We start from the raw sequence: 18061 nt of genomic DNA, 5'->3' as shown, positions 1-18061 counted from the left end.
AGAGAGAGAGTGATAGGGAGGGGCAGAAAGAGAGGAGGACAGAGGATCCCAAGACAGCTCTGTGCTGACAGCAGGGAGCCCAATGTGGGGCTTGAACTCACAAACCGTGAAATCATGACCTGAACTGAAGTCCAATGCTTAACCACCCGGGTGCCCCTAGAGTGTGATATCTTGAAGGTAGAATCACTATAAGAAAGATTGAATGTGATGTAAGAAAAATGAAATCAGAGAAAAATTGGATGAATTAATCCTTAATAGAAAAATTGTGATATTGGGGTGCCTCGGTGGCTCAGTCCATTTGAGTGTCCGACTTCGGTTCAGGTCATGATCTCGCAGTTCTTGGGCTCGGGCCCCGCGTTGGGCTCTGTGCCGACAGCTTGGAGCCTGGAGCTGCTTTGGATTCTGTGTGTCCCTCTCTCTCTCTGCCACTTCCCCACTCTCACTCTGACTCTCTCTCTCAAAAATAAATAATAAACATTTAAAAATTTTTAAAAAAAAGAAAAATTGTGATTTTTTTTTTTCAACGTTTATTTATTTTTGGGACAAAGAGAGACAGAGCATGAACGGGGGAGGGGCAGAGAGAGAGGGAGACACAGAATCAGAAACAGGCTCCAGGCTCTGAGCCATCAGCCCAGAGCCTGACGCGGGGCTCGAACTCACAGACCGCGAGATCGTGACCTGGCTGAAGTCGGACGCTTAACCGACTGCGCCACCCAGGCGCCCCAATTGTGATATTTTAAACTGAATCAGAAAAGTCAAGAGGAGGATCTTGTTAAGTATGAAATTAAGTAAAAGTTTTAGTATAGAAATCTGTTTTTTTTATTTAAGTATAATTAACATACTGTTTTTAGTTTCAGGTGTACAATATAATGATTCAACAATTCTATAAATTACTCAGTGCCCATTAAAATAAGTGTACCCTTAATCCCCTTTATTTCATCCATCCCCCAACCCACCTCCACTCTGGCAACCACCAGTTTGTTCTTTGTATTTAAGAGTCTAGGTTTGTTTGTTTGTCTGTTTTTTTCTTTGTTCTTTTTTTTTTTTTTTTTTGATTCTTAAATTCCACATATGAGTGAAACCCTATGGAATTTGTCTTTCCCTGACTTATTTCACCTAGCATTGTACCTTCTAGGCCCACCCATGTTGTTACAAATGGCAAATTTTCATTCTTTTTTAATTTTAATTGTAATGTTTTTTTTTGAGAGAGAGACAGAACACAAGCAGGGGAGGAGCAGAGAGAGAGAGAGAGAGACACACACAGAATCTGAAGCAGGCTCCAGGCTTTGAGCTGTCAGCACAGAGCCTGATGTGGGGCTCAAACTCATGAACCGTGAGATCATGACCGAGCCAAAGTCAGACACTTAACTCTACTGAGCCAACCAGGTGCCCTAGATTTCATTCTTTTTTATGGCTGAGTAATATTCCTGTGTGTATGTGTGTGCATGCGCACATGCATGTGCACATGCGTATGTATGCATAGCACATCTTCTTGTCCATCCACATCTTCTTGTCCATTCATCTATTGAAGGACACTTGGATTGCTTCCATATCTAGGCTATTAAAAATAATGCTTCATGCAAAGAATGAAACCGGACCACTTTCTTAGACCATACATGAAAATAAATTCAAAATGGATTAAAGACCTAAATGTGGGACTGGAAACCATTAAAATCCTAAAGGAGAACACAGGCAGTAACCTCTTTGACATCAGCTTTGACATCAGCTTTGGCAACTTCTTACTAGATATGTCTCCTGAGGCAAGGGAAACAAAAGCAAAAGTAAACTATTGGGACTTCTTCAAAATAAAAAGCTGCATGGTGAAGGAAACAATCAACAAAACTAAAAGGCAACCTACAGAATGGAGAAGATGTTTGCAAATGACAGATCTGATAAAGGATTATTATCCAAAATATATAAAGAACTTATAAAGCTCAACACTCAAAAAACAAATAATCCAATTTAAAAATAGGCAGAAGACATAAATAGACATTTTTCCAAAGAAGACATACAGATGGCAGATAATGAAAAGATGCTCAGCATCACTCATCATTAGAGAAATGCAAATCAAAACTACAATGAGCTATCACCTCACACCTGTCAGAATGGCTAAAATTAACAAGAAACAACAAGTGTTGGCAAGGATGTGGACAAAGGGGAACCCTCTTACACTGTTGCTGGGAATGCAAACTGGTACAGCCACTGTTAAAAACAGTATGGAGGTTCCTCAGAAAGTTAAAAATAAAACCACTGTGCAATCCAACAACTGCACTACTAGATATTTACCCAAAGAATACAAAAATACTAATTCGAAGGGATACATGTACCCTGATGTTTATAGCTGCATTATCTACAATAACTAATTTATGGAAAGAGTCCAGGTGCCCATCAACTGATATATAGATCACTTCTTTATACATACACACACACACAAAATGGAATATTAGTCATAAGAAAGAATGAAATCTTGCCATTTGCAATGATATGGATGGAGCTAGAGAGTATTATGCTGAGCAAAATATGTCAGAGAAAGACAAATACCATATGATTTCACTCTTATGTGGAATTTAAGAAACAAAACAAACGACCATGGGGGGGGGGGGGAGAGAAGCGAACTAAGAAACAAACTCTTAACTATAGAGAACAAACTGATGGTTACCAGAGGGAGGCGGTTAGGGGGGTTGGGTTAACTAGGTGATGGGGATTTAGGTGTGCACTTGTGATGAGCACCAGCTGTTGTATGTAAGTGTTGAATCACTAAATTATACACATGAAACTAATATTACACTGTATGTTAACTAACTGGAATTTTTTTAAAAAAACCTTAAAAAATGCTGCAATAAACATAAAGGTGCATATATCTTTAGAGATTTAATTTAAAATTATAAAATTACAGGGGCGCCTGGGTGGCACAGTCGGTTAAGCGTCCGACTTCAGCCAGGTCACGATCTCGCGGTCCGTGAGTTCGAGCCCCGCGTCGGGCTCTGGGCTGATGGCTCAGAGCCTGGAGCCTGTTTCCGATTCTGTGTCTCCCTCTCTCTCTGCCCCTTCCCCGTTCATGCTCTGTCTCTCTCTGTCCCAAAAATAAATAAACGTTGAAAAAAAAATTTTAAATTATAAAATTACAGAAAAAAATATTATAAATTGTGAGTCACTGAGGTGCACAGCCTTGGTGAAGCTTAAGAGCAATAAAGTGCCCGATGACTAACTTGACCTTAGCTACAAGAATCAAATGAGAACCTTAAAAAATCACAAAACCTGAGCCCTACCCCAGACCAATTACATATTGTTCGATTTGACTAAGGTCCACATTAATCTCAGTCACCTGAGCTTGTAAAGTTGAAGTTATCTAGGATGTCCGCTTTCCCTTCAAAATGTCTAAAGTCAATCTCTGCAACACTGCTGAAATCAGTTCTTTCTTAATATATATGTGGATTATTACAGCTGCCCCCAACTTCTCTCTATACAATCTCTTCCTTCCATTACATTCTGTCATCATATCATGTCTCTGTTTCAAAACCTCGAAGGACTTCCTACTGCCTATAAGATGATGTAATAAGTCTTTATATAACCTGGCATACAAGCATTCATGGCCTTCTATAAATCTGACTTCAAAATGTCTTCATACTGTTCCCCAATATGAATTTACATAGACCAATCTACTCACCACTGCTTAACACATGTGCATTCTTCCTACTTTGCATACTTTGTTTTGCTGAGTTCTGTTCAATATAATGCTAATTTGCCTTTTCTTTAATCATTTTAAATTTCACCTTTCTTGATCCAGCTCAAGTTCTAGCCTTTTTATAAATTCTTCTCCAGCTTATCTGTGAACTCCTAGAAAACCAAATAATTGTATCATTATCTTGGCAATTGATATACATTCAGTTTATTTCTATTATTTAAGTTTTATAGCCCTTGTATGTACAACTTTTGATTCTACGGAGTGTAAAACATTGTACTTTATATATCACAGGCACATTAAAAATACTTTAAGAAAGTAATTAAATGTCTTTATCAGGTTTGTAAGAATAGCTTACAGGAAACTCTTTAATTTGAGACCTCTCAAATTAAATAACATTTATTGAATTTATAGTTACTGGACCTCAGTTTCTGTTCAGGTCCCACAATTTAACCTCTCTGGACTCTGATTTTTCTTTCTACAAGAGAATTGTAATAGGCTCTGTATAAATTCTTTGGTTATTATCATGTCAAATAATGAATTTAAAAGAGCTACAAAGTGATATATAAATATTAATCATACTTTATACTATTATTTGTGGTCATTGCATAGTACAGCGGAAAAGGAGGAATAAATTTTCACTTAAAGGTTTTCTCATAAAGGTTTTATTAATTCGCTGATAAATGTGCATCTGCTATATTATTCTAAGTGCTATGAAACTTATAAAATAAATAACAGATGTAGATTCCTTCTCTTTATCTTACAGCTAATTAAAGTAGAAAAAAACCTTTATGATTTTAATCAAGTGTTTAATCTGCACTTGTATTGTGCCTTGTACTAAGTACTATGGAGATACAAAAGAATCAATTAACCTGTCTCCAGAAAGAGCTCACAACCTAATTGGAAAGATATACCATATATGAGGACAAAGAACAAAAGCATATTAATATGTAATATAGACAAGTACTATATCTGGGAGGCAAGGCTGATAAAGATGAATAAGTACCAACTAGTAGAAACGACCATAAAATATTGGATATTAAAAGTTAATACAGGGGACACCTGGCTGGCTCAGTCAGTAGAGTACATGACTTTTTATCTCAGGGTTGTGAGTTCAAGCCCCATGTTGGGCATGGAGCCCACTTTAAAACAAAAGTTAATACAATATTAACAATATGCAATATTCTATTCCTCTCATTTGTCACTTTTTAAAAGTTACCTAAAAACACCATCTATTCTTAATAAAGTTAGATTTAACAACATTCATCTATTTAAAAGTATAAATGCACAAGCTTTAAAAAATAAATGTCCAAGTTTTTTTTTAAATCCCTAAAATTATCTTTATCCTCAATATTATAACAAAAAAGAAATCAGATCTGGGATTACCTCCAAAGAAAATTATTAATTAAATTCAGGGTGTTCGTGCAAGATAACCCACACCATGAGTGAAACACATGGTGCTAATAACAAAGTTTATCAGTATGGTAACTCAAGAGTAGAGCACATAACAAAGCACACAGGATCTTCTAAGCCCCCATGTTTGTTCCACAAGAGTGTCGTCCAGTTGCAGCCTAGACAGGCAACAAGAACACCCAAAGAGAGAGATGCCTTCTTTCACACTCTATTTTTTTAGCTTAGTCCAAGAGGAGGTAGAAAACCCTTTGTTTCTCTAAGGAACAACATATTACGTGTGTGAGTGTGTGTGTGTGTGTGTGTGTGTGTGTGTGTGTGTGTGTGTGTGTGTGTGTATGTATATATAAAACATTTATATAGGTCCTATATATATAGGAATTCTGTACCTGGGAACAGCAATAGGGAATATGACTACAAAGGGCAGGTTCCACATACTGAGGGCCTTGGGAACAGTGCCAACATCAGCCAAAGGCCCTACTGTCCATCTGCAAACCAGCTCAGTGACTAATCTGGCTTTCTGTTGGGCCTCTGGGAAGAGAGAAGGAAGAGAGCCCCTGTAGCCATTTAGCTAAAACTGAGGGTTTATTCCCCTTCAGTCTACCCTCTGACCCTTGTGACTCAGTAGGTATATGCCTTCACTAGGTGGAACAGTTATCAGTTGGATTTTAAATGGTGCCTTCTGAAGGAGAAATCAGATAAGCCAGAGAAATTCCAAAACAAACAATATTGCACAACATCAATTACCCTGAGCAATCTGCCTATAGTATATTCAACAAATGGTCCAAAGCTATGCATTTATAATATTACTCGGGTCAAGGAATCAATGCTATTTTTGTTCAGTGATAACAGCCCAAGCCTTCTCAGTGGTAGTGTCCCTCAGTGTAGATGATTTGGGGTCATACCCTCAGCTTCATGGGTGCCTATTCAAGGAAGGAGCCCTTGTGCAAAGTAATGAAAGCTTGTATCCCTACATACCTGCCATCTTGCAGGTAGGTTTGATGCTGACCCTAGAGATCACAGCTGGGAAAGTTGCCAGTGCCTTTTAGATTTTGAGTCATATAACACCACACTCTAACCAAATGAGCTAACCAGCCAATTAGTGCCATTATAAAAGGTCTCATAGTTATTCCCAAAGTATGTAGAGAGTGTTATGTCCAGATAGGAAGCAGGAAGGCCTTGCTTTTCACATAAGAAAACAAGTTCCCCTGGATCACAGAGAGTGCCAGTCAGTCTGGTTCAATGCTACATTTTGTATCTATGTGGCATTTATGTTTCCCTGGGGTTAGCACACTGCCAGTGTGCTGTTAGCCAGACTCAACTGTAGGTCTGAAGTGGGGAAAAGTGCTACCAGGTGGCCCTGATGGATCACTGGGAGCTGAGATGTCAGGATATGAGTGTCCTTCTGCCTCTAAGAAGATAAAGGGAGTTTTACACAGCATAATTAGTAAGGACAGAATTATGGATAGCCCGAACAAATGAGGACTCTGGAGTAATGAGTAATTCCTATGACACTGTCTGGGAGTGGAATGCACAGAATGTCCTCCATAATTAAGATGGTTGAGGATGACAAATACAACATCCTGATAGCTTTGAAATAAGTGTCATTGTGTGGGATAGCTGTAGAGGATTATTCAGTATAGTTTGTTAATATCTATAGGCAACAGGAGAATTATTCATGCTATATTCACCCTCTTACCTTCTGTGGTCAGTTATGTTTATGCCCATGCCAAGTCCATCATTATCTTCAGTGGTGATCTATATGGACTGTCCTTTTTTTCTGGAACATTAAGTTCCACACAAAACCAGGAGGTGCCATTTTCCCACCAAAGATGTCCTCCAGGCAGAATATATTGTATGGGTAAAAGGACTACAGCAAAATCTCCTGCCTGTAGGGTGAGTGCACAACAAAAATTTAAAACTGTTGTAACAAAGAGAGAATAAAAATTACCATTCCTCTGGGTGTAACTTGCAAATGTCATCTGAAAAGTAGGAGAATATTGACATTTGTGTCCATCCATTCATCTGTAATATGAACAACAGTAACTTCCCAGCCACCTGTTGAAAGGTGCCAAAAAAGGAGAGAAATTTTGAGGTATAAAAACTCAGGGTCCTGGCATACCAAGCATATTCTCCATTTCTGCTCTTCAAATCCAATATGCCAAGGAACTTCACCACAGTGTAAGGACCTTTATGAGGTATGAGAAGTGCTCAAAGTATAAACGGAAGAGGACAGCCAGACTGGACAATGTACAGAGGTCACTATGGAGGGGTGTTGGTGCACCCATCTTTTAGAATATCATTCCAGCATTCTGTACTGCCTGTAGAGAAGAGGGAACACGGACAAGCCAGCCACTCAACACTATGTTGGCAGGCTTTGGCAACAACTGTGAAAGGCATTCCAATTGTTTGTATTATTTCTGGAAATCTTACTATGTGATAAATATGCTTCAGTCTTAATAGTATTATATGGTCCACACATGGAGAGACACAGTATCTCTATATCCAGAAAAGGTGTATATACCATTCAGTAGCTAGAGGAAATGAGATACTCAAAAGTTAACAAATGTCATCAGAGTGTCTTGACTTCAGTCATAGACACTTACAATGCTAGTGTCAAACAGCGTCGTTAAATAGTGTAATGGTGTTGTTCAGTACCCCTATCTGAATCTATTCTTGCATGAGAAATGCAATCTTTCTCCTCCAGGTATGTAGCACTCTTGTACAGCCATGGCAGGCCTGGTCAGTGCATCTGGGTATTGACAACATGCCTGGCCAACAGTTACCAAAACTGCCAGTAGAAGTCACAACAAATATGTCCCACTGATATGTGGACATGCTTGTGCAGGACTTAAATACCACAGTATTTTCATGCCAGTTATGCAGTCTGATAAAGGAACAATTGGAGTTCACACAAAAAGGTCCAAAAGCCTTTACATTGATTGCGATTCTGGGCTTTGAGTCATAGGTAACACCAACTCGCAGCCGCAATATGGGAACTTGTTTGCCCAGGCTGTTTTGCATTCTAGAACAGTAGACACTTGGGCCCTCATTTCTAGCAAGCCCATAAATATTTGAGGCTCTTCTTTCTAGCATAGTGAACTGAGAAGTGTGGTTAGCAGTCCTTTAGAGGGGGACCCAGGGATAGAGCCCAGCCCTGGTCCTTCTTAAGTTTGAAAGAGCCCAGATCAGGGAACAAAGAAAGCCTGGCTTCTGGAGTTGAATCAATTTCATAAAGTAGAGCTGATGACTGTGAATGTTCCAACCCATAATCCCATTTCAAGAGTTGAGATGAAACAGGGTATTTCCCTTGGTTCTGTTCTCCAAATCCTTTCCTGAAGAGTCTAGAGACTGTGAGATCTTACCAGATGGTGAATGTGGTGAGGCTCAACCACTGTAATGTCTGAGGGATAGTCCTCTGCAGGGACTCTCTTCACCTAATCTTCTGGCAACTCCCCCTCTCCTAACAACTCCTCAAGCCAGTGGCCATTGGATCTTCTGTGTCTCATCCCATGGGTCTCTTTTCCACCTTCTCAGATTTTTGAAGTGGATAACACTTCCATACTCTAAAATTATACAACACATCACCTCTGTCTTATCATTGCTTCTCTCTATGAGCAATACCAGAAGTCTAGCCTATCTTCTTCCTTTGTACCTTTTTTCTTTTTATTTTGTATAGAAACCTGTGCCACATTTTAGGCTCTCGCTTTCCATTTCCTTCCCTGAAATGAGGCTTGTATGACCCAAAAGAACTATTTCATTTCTAACATTGCCTCCTAGGTGAAGGAGTAAAATCAAAGCCGTTATCCACATACATGGACCTGTTCTGATTCAGTCATTTAACATTCTTTATACCAAGGGCATGTTGTCAGGCCCATCCCCTCCCAAGCCCTGGGTTTTCTTAGAATTATGGTAACGTAGCTAGTGTCTACATCTGCTGTGGATCAAGTCCAGTTCACATAAAGAGCCTCGGGAAAATCACCCCAACAGGGATCTATTTTACCAAAGCTACCAAGCATCCAGTTTGAAAATGGTGACAATGCCTGTCCCAGCACTATGAGTTAACCCAGACTGCTTATTGTGTAGCAAGGGCATTCCCCCTACTCCACTTGTTTTAACACCACTATTGTCCCTTCATCATGCAAACAAGCAAGCCAAGCCTCTAAGGATCCTTCCAAGTGTTTATGGTAGTTTGAGAACCCAGCTCTTACTTTGTTTATTGATGGATTTCCTTCTGCTGGGATTCCCATTCAGGTTCCTATGGAGCATGCCTCACAATAACTGGCTTCATATCATAGGGGATAGTTCACATCATAACAGGGGAGTTAACATAATAGTGGGAGTTTGCCCCACTTTCTCTTCTAAAGGGGCTCCTATCACTCTTTCTAGTTCACTCTCCCACTTAGGGCTCATGAAAATCTCTAAGCTGGTAAGGAAGGAAGGACAGAACTGAATTTCAAACCACCTTATCACCACTAGTCCCCCACTTTAGTATACACTGTAGTGCTTGGGCATAGCTACTGAGACCTTCCTAAGTCCACCAAGTGAATTACCACTGACCCCAAGGAGAAATTCTTACACCCCTGCCTGCTTCCCTTCCAAATATCCATGACATTAAACTTTGTTGGACACCAACTGTTGTACAAGATGCACAGTTACAAAACCACTAATGACACACATAGTGCTAATAGCAGCAAAGTTTATTAGTAAAGGCAACTTACAAGCAGAGAAGGAACAGTACAAAAGATCTCCCAGCTCCCATAGTGGTTCCATAGGACTTGGATTTGTGACAAAAGCACTCCAAGAGATAAAATACTATATCCTATGGCTTGCTCTGTATTTATGGGTTAGTGTGAGAAAGGGTAGAAAGCACTTTGTTTCTCTAACAATAAATGTATCAAGGGAACTTCGGGTCTAGGAACAGTGCTTGGGGGTATACACACCAAAAAGCAAAGTCTACACATGTAGGACCCTGAGAACAGTGTTGATATTAGCTGCTAAAAGGCTGTAGTGTCCTGCTGTCCCTCAGCAAAGTGGGAAGGAAAAAAGCCCCCATGGCCACCCAGCTAAACCCAAAGATGTGTGTGTGTGTGTGTGTGTGTGTGTGTGTGTGTGTGTAGGGGTATGTTAGATTATAGATTATTTAGTATTGCAACAAAAATGAAACAAGTTTGTTGTTAATTATATGTATATACTATGATGTGAATGTTACTCTTCTATTTTGTATTAGGATATGATTACAGCATTTGATCTAGAAGTGTAAATAAAACATAATTCCTGTTATGGATATGTGGGGGACTCTTATATGAAGGGAAAGGGTATTATGGTATCAATCATCTTTTTTTTTAATTCCTGAATCAGACGGGGAAGGAACAATCCTAGAGAGACAAATGATGAGAATCTGCTTCCTTTAGTCTTCTCCACAGTAATAATAGCAAGAAATCTCCTGGATACTGGGTCATGGGAGCTCAACATGAAGACAACTAAAAATCAGTGAGAGCACTTCCGGGGAAAAGTGCCTTTGAGCCCTGGGAGGAAGCCACTGCACAGGGACCTGTATTCTAAATGCCAGTGTTTTTACTTTTCTTATGTTCTCTATCTGTGTTTTACTTACAGTGTAGTAAAATTTATTTGAAAATTATAGTTTGCTTCAGCCTAACTAAAGAGAGCAAAGGAAAATTTTTTTCACTTGACCTCAGAGTGGTGGACACCTAGTGTCCAATGACAACTGTTAGGTGAACTGAGAAGGTTCAGCGTGATTCTGATAAAATTCAAGAAGACATCGTCTCTTTCCAGTAGAAAGCATGTTATTTGTTTAGGATTTGTTTTAATGCGAAATGGTATTTTCTTGGTTATAATGCACTAGCGTTTACTACCAGGGAAATGAATCAAGTGAACAGCATTCCCTGTTTCATCTCTTGCCTTCAGTCTGTTTTGAAGATATTTATTAATACTTATTGACACATGTCAGAAAAGTAAGAACTGGAAGGAACCAGGGGGGGTTGTATGAGATAGGAGATAGAAAATTATTTAAAATTTAAAAATCTCTTTATGCTAAACATCCTGTGTAAATTAAATAATTTACATTAAAATAATATTACATTTTAATAAGAGGTTTAACTGTTCATAATTAAGTAATTTGAATACCAAAGTTGAAGACAACGATGAATGGGCTATTAAAATGTATCATCAGCTCCATCTACTTTATTAGATATAAATGGGACATCATCTACTAGTCTCAAGCCAGTAAAAATTGGTTGGTTGGTTGGTTTTTTGGTTTGGCTAATCTGTTTGTTTTGGAACATATGACAGCAGTCGTTTAAGATACTAGTTCTCAGAATAAATCAAGAACAAGTAGTAGTACTTACTAAACAATAACTTGAATAAAGCACAGTGACACTTTCCACATGTGCCTAATTAGGGTGATAAAGTAGGGTTTTCTTAGAATAAATGTGTACAAAGTGCATAGAGATTATATGAGGCATAAGATTTTTTGTTACCTGCCTTTTAGATTTTCTGTATCCGTTGGTGTTAAACAATTTGATTGTATGTCTTGGTGTAGTTGTCTTCATGTTTCTTTTCCTGGGAGTTTGCTGAGTTTCGTGGGTCTGTGTTTTATAGTTTTCACCAAATTTGGAATTTTTTCAGCCATTATTGTTTCTTTTTTTTAATATAATTTATTGTCAAATTGGCTAACATACAGTGTGTAAAATGTGCTCTTGGTTTTGGGGGTAGATTCTCGTGATTCATCACTTACATACAACACCCAGTGCTCATCCCAACAAGTGCCCTCCTCAATACCCATCACCCATTTTCCCCTCCTCCCACCCCCGCCATCAACCCTCAGTTTGTTCTCTGTATTTAAGAGTCTCTTATGGTTTGCCTCCCTCCCTTTCTGTTTGTAACTATTTTTTTCCCCTTCCCTTCCCCCATCGTCTTCTGTTAAGTTTCTCAAGATCCACGTATGAGTGAAAACATATGATATCTGTCTTTCTCTGACTGACTTATTTCACTCAGCATAATACCTTCCAGTTCCATCCACGTTGCTGCAAATGGCATGATTTCATTCTTTCTCATTGCCAAGTAGTATTCCATTCTATATATAAACCACATCTTCTTTATCCATTCATCAGCTGATGGACATTTAGGCTCTTACCATAATTTGGCTATTGTTGAAAGCGCTGCTATAAACATTGGGGTACATGTGCCCCTATGAATCAGCACTCCTGTATCCTTTGGATAAACCTAGTAGTGCTATTGCTGGGTCATAGGGTAGTTCTATTTTTAATTTTTTTGAGTAACCTCCACACTGTTTTCCAGAGCGTCAGCCATTAGTTTTTCAAATTTAATGTCCTTGTCTGCTAATTCTATTGTCTTGTTAGTTTGGGGTCAGTTTTTATGATTGATTTTTTTCTAATTATGCATCGTGTTTTCCTGTTTTTTTGCATGCCTTCTAATTTTGATTGGATGCCTGACATTGTGAATTTTATCTCATTTGGTACTGGATATTTTTTAATTCCCACAAACATTTTTGAGCTTTGTTTAACTGAAATATTGTTAAGGTACTTGAGAAAAGTTTGATCCTTTCAGGTCTTGCTTTTAAAATTTGTTAGGCAGGACTAGAACAGTGTTTATTCTAGGGCTAATTATCCCCTAACTACTGAAGCAAGATCCTTGAGTATTCTACCTGATGCCTGTGAGTTTTGAGGTTTCCAAGCCTGGCTGGTAGGAATAGGTCCATTCCCAGCATGTGTGAGTATCTAGCACTTTCACCTCTAATCTTTTTCAGGTGGTTCTTTCCTTGGTCTCAGGTGCATTCCTGACACATAGGCACTTATCATTATTTAGCTGAACACTCAAGGGGTCTGTCCACTCATCTGTGGAGTTCTCTCTCCAGGCAGCTCTCTCCTCTCCAGTTCTCCTTCCTGAGCACTCTAGCCATTTGGGTCTCCCCTGGACTCTCAGTTCCATCTCCTCATCTCAGGAGTCTTCCAGCTGTGTCTGGATTTCTCTCTCTGTGATGTAGCCTGGAAACTATCCCAAGGCAGTAAACTAGGGCAATCATAGGTCTTGCTGCTTTTGGTTTCTCTCATTGTCACCTGATGTCCAGTTTCTTACAAACTGTTGTTTCATATATTTTGTCTGTTTTTTGGTTGTTTCATGCAAGGAGGTAAATCTAGTCCCTATGACTCTTGATTGGCCAGAAGCCTAAGTCTGAGTTATAGACTTTTAATTTGGGGTAGAAATGAATTTCAAGAGAAGCATAGAAGAGCTATTTCAGACATTAATAGAATTGGGTAAATAAGTCATGATATACCTAGATAATAGAATATTATGCAGCTGATCAAGTATAATTATGTGTTCTGCCATTGAAAGCTGTTGAAGGTATATATATAGTGAAAACATTAAATTCATTATTTCATCATTCAAAAAATATTTATTGAGTTTCCATTTGATAGCAGCCATCATGTTAGGCATTTGGGATCCAATAATAAGCAAGATAGACATTGCTCTACCTTTAAGCAAACTTGTTGATTTAAATTCTAGTTTGTGGGTGAGGGGGTGTAGAATAGAAAATAAACACATTATTGTGTCTAATGGTAAATTCTGCAAAGTAAATATACAGAATGATATTCTAAGGTGAATGGGATGGGGCCCCTACTTTAGATAAGGTGATCAGAGGGTGGCTCAGTTGGTTAAGCGCCGGACTTCATCTCAGATCATGATCTCACGGTTCATGGGTTCGAGCCCTGCGTCAGGCTCTGCTGACAGCTCAGAGCCTGGAGCCTGCTTCGGATTCTGTGTCTCCCCCTCTCTCTCTGCCCCTCCCCCACTCCCGCTCTGTCTCTCTCTCTCTCTCTCTCAATAAATAAACATTTTTAAAAAATTAGAGAAAACGTCACTGAGAAAATGACACTTAGCTTGAAATATGAGGATAAAGTTACAACAGTATTCTACGCAGAGGAAATAGCAAGTGTAAAGGCCTCAAGAAAGGTCAGAACTTAGCATGTTTGAGAAGCAAAAAAAGGGAGAAAGGAAGAACAAGGACAATAGTGGTCAGAGGTTGTGGAGTTTTTCAGGAACTAGATCATACACTGTTGTAGGCCTTGTGTAGGAGTTTGGGTTTTATTCTAAGTTGCAGAAAAGTGAAGAGTAGTATCTCATTTATGTAATAGTGTAAAATGATGGTCACGTGTATGCATATAAGATCTCCAGAAGGATCTACAGGCATAATTGGTTAACCATGGTTACCTATGAAGAGTAGAAATAGGGATTGAGGGAGTAGGACAGAAACGGTTTTACCTTACACCTCTCATTACTAAATATTTTACCTTGAGCACATATTACTTCTCAAATAAACTAGTATATTTATATTTTTAATGTTTTTTTAAATTATTTTTGAGAGAGAGAGAGAGAGACAGAGTGTGAGTGGGAGATGGTGACTGGGGAGAGGCAGAGAGAGAGGCAGACACAGTATCTGAAGCAGGCTCCAGGATCTGAGCTGTCAGCGCAGAGCCTAATGTGGGGCTCAGACTCATGAACTGCAAGATATGACCAGAGCCAAAGTTGGACACTTAACCAACTAAGCCACCCAGGTGCCCCTGTATTTATATTTTTAAAAGGGTGTTTATGAATTATTTTTTTAAAACATTGGTCAAACATATGAACCAGAAGTCCACAAAGGAGAAATACCAATGAACCTATGAGAAGATAATCTTATGTAGTGATCATTAAAAAAGTACAATTTGGACTTTCACCCCCCAGATATTGGAAAAGACAAAAAATATGAATAGTATTCAGTTTATTTGAGGACTAAGGGAAATACATGCTTTTGTGTACTTCTGGTGTTAATGTGTATCAATTTAGACTTTCTGGAGGGGAGTAAGACAATTATACTTCAAAAATTCTGAAAAGTACCTATCTCAACATTCAGTAAGGTTTTTTTCTAGAAATTTATGCTAAGGAAGTAAATCAGAAAAAAAATTTTAAAGTACAGTGATACAGATACTAGATCATTCACCATTTACAGCATTGTTTATAATAGAATAATTAGACCCTAATAATAGCTATCAGTAGAAGATTGATTATTTAAATTAATTGCATTCCATTGAAGATAGCCATTAAAATTTATGGTGCAGTTATATATTTATTGATATATCAAGATGTTTACGGAGTATTATTCAGTAAAACATGTAGGTTAGAATATTATAATAGGATTTCCTTTTTTTCTTTTCACTTTATAGGCTTAGGTATATATGTGTTTGCATATAGAACTCCTAGAAGGATTTACAAAAAAATGTTAATAGTAATTTTTGTCATGTATTAGGGCTTTTAATATGTTAATACTTTAATTTTTTGTAATGATTAGTTACAAAATTACATTAATTTTCCAATGAGCAAACAAATCTAGCCTATAAAGAAAGGGAAAAAATGGAGAATATTAGTAATCTAGAAGTTTGTTTAGATATTTATGCATATAACTTGATAAATAGTAATAAAATTCAATTAAAATACTGGTTTGATAGAATAACTGACCTTCATACTTTTCAATTTTATAGGACTAGAAGAAATTGCAAAAGAAAGAGAAAAACTAAAAAAGGCAGAAAGTATCCAGATCAAAGAAGAAATATTTGAGACTTCTGAAGATACTTTAAATTGCTCAAATCCAGATCTTTGTGAGCAAAAGGAAGATCCTAAAGAAAAAGATAACACAAACTTGTTTCTTCAGAAACCTGGCTCTTTTTCAAAATTAAGCAAGCTTTTAGAAGTAGCTAAAATGTCTCCTGAGTCAGACATAATAACCCCCAAACCAAATAGCAGTGCAAACGGGTGTACATTGTCTTATCAAAACAGTGGAAAACATTCATTGGCCAGCATTCAATCAACAGCAACACAAAGCAACATGGAGAAGACAGACTCTAATAATCCATTCAGTCCTGGTTCAAGTGGTCCAGGGAAGTTCTACAGCCCTCTACCCAATGACCAGCTGTTAAAAACACTGACTGAAAAGAATAGACAGTGGTTCAGCCTTTTGCCAAGAAACCCTTGTGATGACAGTTCACTCACCCATGCTGATGCATCAGCTGCTTCTGTGGTGACTCCTCAGTCTCAGCCACCATCCCAGTCCCCCTCCCCTGCTCCGGCTCCCCTCTTGGGGTCATCTTCTGCTCAGAATCCTGTTGGCCTAAATCCATTTGCTGTATCACCTCTTCAGGTTTGTACTGGTCATTTTTATGTTGCTTTCTTTAATCTTTGACCCCATGAAGATGGGGAATCCATTGAATATTTGTATGATCCCTGCCACTGTTTGAAAACTGGGAAAAGTCAGAATTGCTATTACCAAGCTTCATTACAAACCTATGCACTTCTAGTCTAATGCAGAGGCGTATTTAATAACTTTGTTTTCAGAATTTAAAAAATAATTTAAGATGCTAAACATTTTTCCTAACTTTTTAGATTATTCTACTTATGAAATGTTTTGTTTTTTGTAGATGAAAAGTGGAGTATCTATGATGGGACTCCAGTTTTGTGGATGGCCCACTGGCGTGCTTACCTCCAATATTCCATTTACGTCACCTTTACCTAGTCTGGGATCGGGGTTGGGATTATCTGAAGGAAATGGTAATTCGTTCTTGACTCCCAATGTTGCTTCAAGTAAAAGTGAATCTCCAGTCCCACAGAATGAAAAAGTCTCTTCAACTCAACCTGCAGCTGTTGAAGTAGCAAAACCAGTAGATTTTCCTAGTCCAAAACCTATTCCAGAAGGTGGGTACATTGAGATGGTGTTTAGTCACTTACATTATTTCACTGTTAATAGAATCCTGTATCATAACTGAATCTTTGATGGTTATATATGTAGTTATAAATCTTTTGATTTGCATTGTGCCATTAATTTGTATTCAAGATATTTGTAAAAGTTCTACATATTCATCTTGACTTAGAAATGCAGTTTGGTTGGTGGAGAATTATTGACCCAGAGGACCTAAAAGCTTTGCTCAAAGTGCTGCATCTCAGAGGAATAAGAGAAAAGGCATTACAGAAACAAATTCAGAAACACTTGGATTATATTACCCAAGCTTGCATCAAGAATAAGGATGGTATGTATCTAAAAGAAATTTCTGCTCTTTTGCTTACTTATGAAGATTTTACTAATTCTTTTACCTTAGGATATATTTTAGTATGTCTTAATTTATTACTAAAAGGCATCTTTTTTTCCTATTTTACTCAACAAACAGTAACTATTTACATTCCTTGAAGTGGTATTACTTACAATTTTTTACAACCTGCAGACATATTGTATTGTTTCTTAAAAAAGAATATTCCTGCTTTTAAAAATAAGCTGCCTGCATATGCACAGGTGCATTTGTGTGTGTTTGATTACATGCATGAGTTCCCATGGAATTTTGTTTACTTTCCGAGAGAAATCACTGAGGAGTAAAGTAGATTTTAAAATTAATTTCTTTTCAAATGTAGTTGCTATTATTGAATTAAATGAAAATGAAGAAAACCAGGTAACTCGAGATATTGTGGAGAACTGGTCAGTAGAAGAACAAGCAATGGAAATGGATTTGAGTATTCTTCAACAGGTAGAAGATCTAGAAAGGAGAGTTGCATCAGCAAGTTTGCAAGTAAAGGTAAAATTGGCTTGGAATAAAATCTGTTTTTAGGATAATGGAAGGTAACTAACATTGATTGTATGCCTGATATATGCCAGTTCCTGTGTTGAATGTTTTCATTTTATCTCATTTAAGTCTCCATACAATCCTGAATTAATTTCTCCCATCGCACAGGTAAGAAAACAGGCTCAGAGTAAGTAACCTGCCAGTAGTCTTAGAGTAAGTGGCTACATGTGCGTTCAAACCAAGTCACTCTGTCAGTCTAACTCCAGATCATATGCCCTTTTTATTAAACCTCACTGCGTCCTTAATGACAATCAAAAATCTCATTTCTGGTATGCAGTTCTTTACT

At 38.0% G+C, this 18061-nt stretch overlaps 1 protein-coding gene across 26 annotated transcripts in view; it reads left to right on the top strand.

The window, feature by feature from the left end:
• BAZ2B (bromodomain adjacent to zinc finger domain 2B) overlaps window positions 1–18061 on the top strand; it is a 322262-nt gene that overhangs the window by 283980 nt on the left and 20221 nt on the right. For all 26 annotated transcript variants that reach the window (XM_032594414.1, XM_032594416.1, XM_030328089.2 and 23 more), the window contains 4 exons: window positions 15652–16307; window positions 16585–16858; window positions 17035–17190; window positions 17567–17727. In XM_032594414.1, the coding sequence (XP_032450305.1) occupies window positions 15652–16307; window positions 16585–16858; window positions 17035–17190; window positions 17567–17727 (1247 nt within the window). The remainder of the gene's footprint in view (window positions 1–15651; window positions 16308–16584; window positions 16859–17034; window positions 17191–17566; window positions 17728–18061) is intronic.

Source organism: Lynx canadensis, chromosome C1 (genome assembly GCF_007474595.2).
Source record: "Lynx canadensis isolate LIC74 chromosome C1, mLynCan4.pri.v2, whole genome shotgun sequence".
Lineage (NCBI taxonomy): Eukaryota > Metazoa > Chordata > Mammalia > Carnivora > Felidae > Lynx > Lynx canadensis.
The sequence above is the reverse complement of the archived record's forward strand: the minus strand, read 5'-3'. Positions and strand labels throughout refer to the sequence as shown.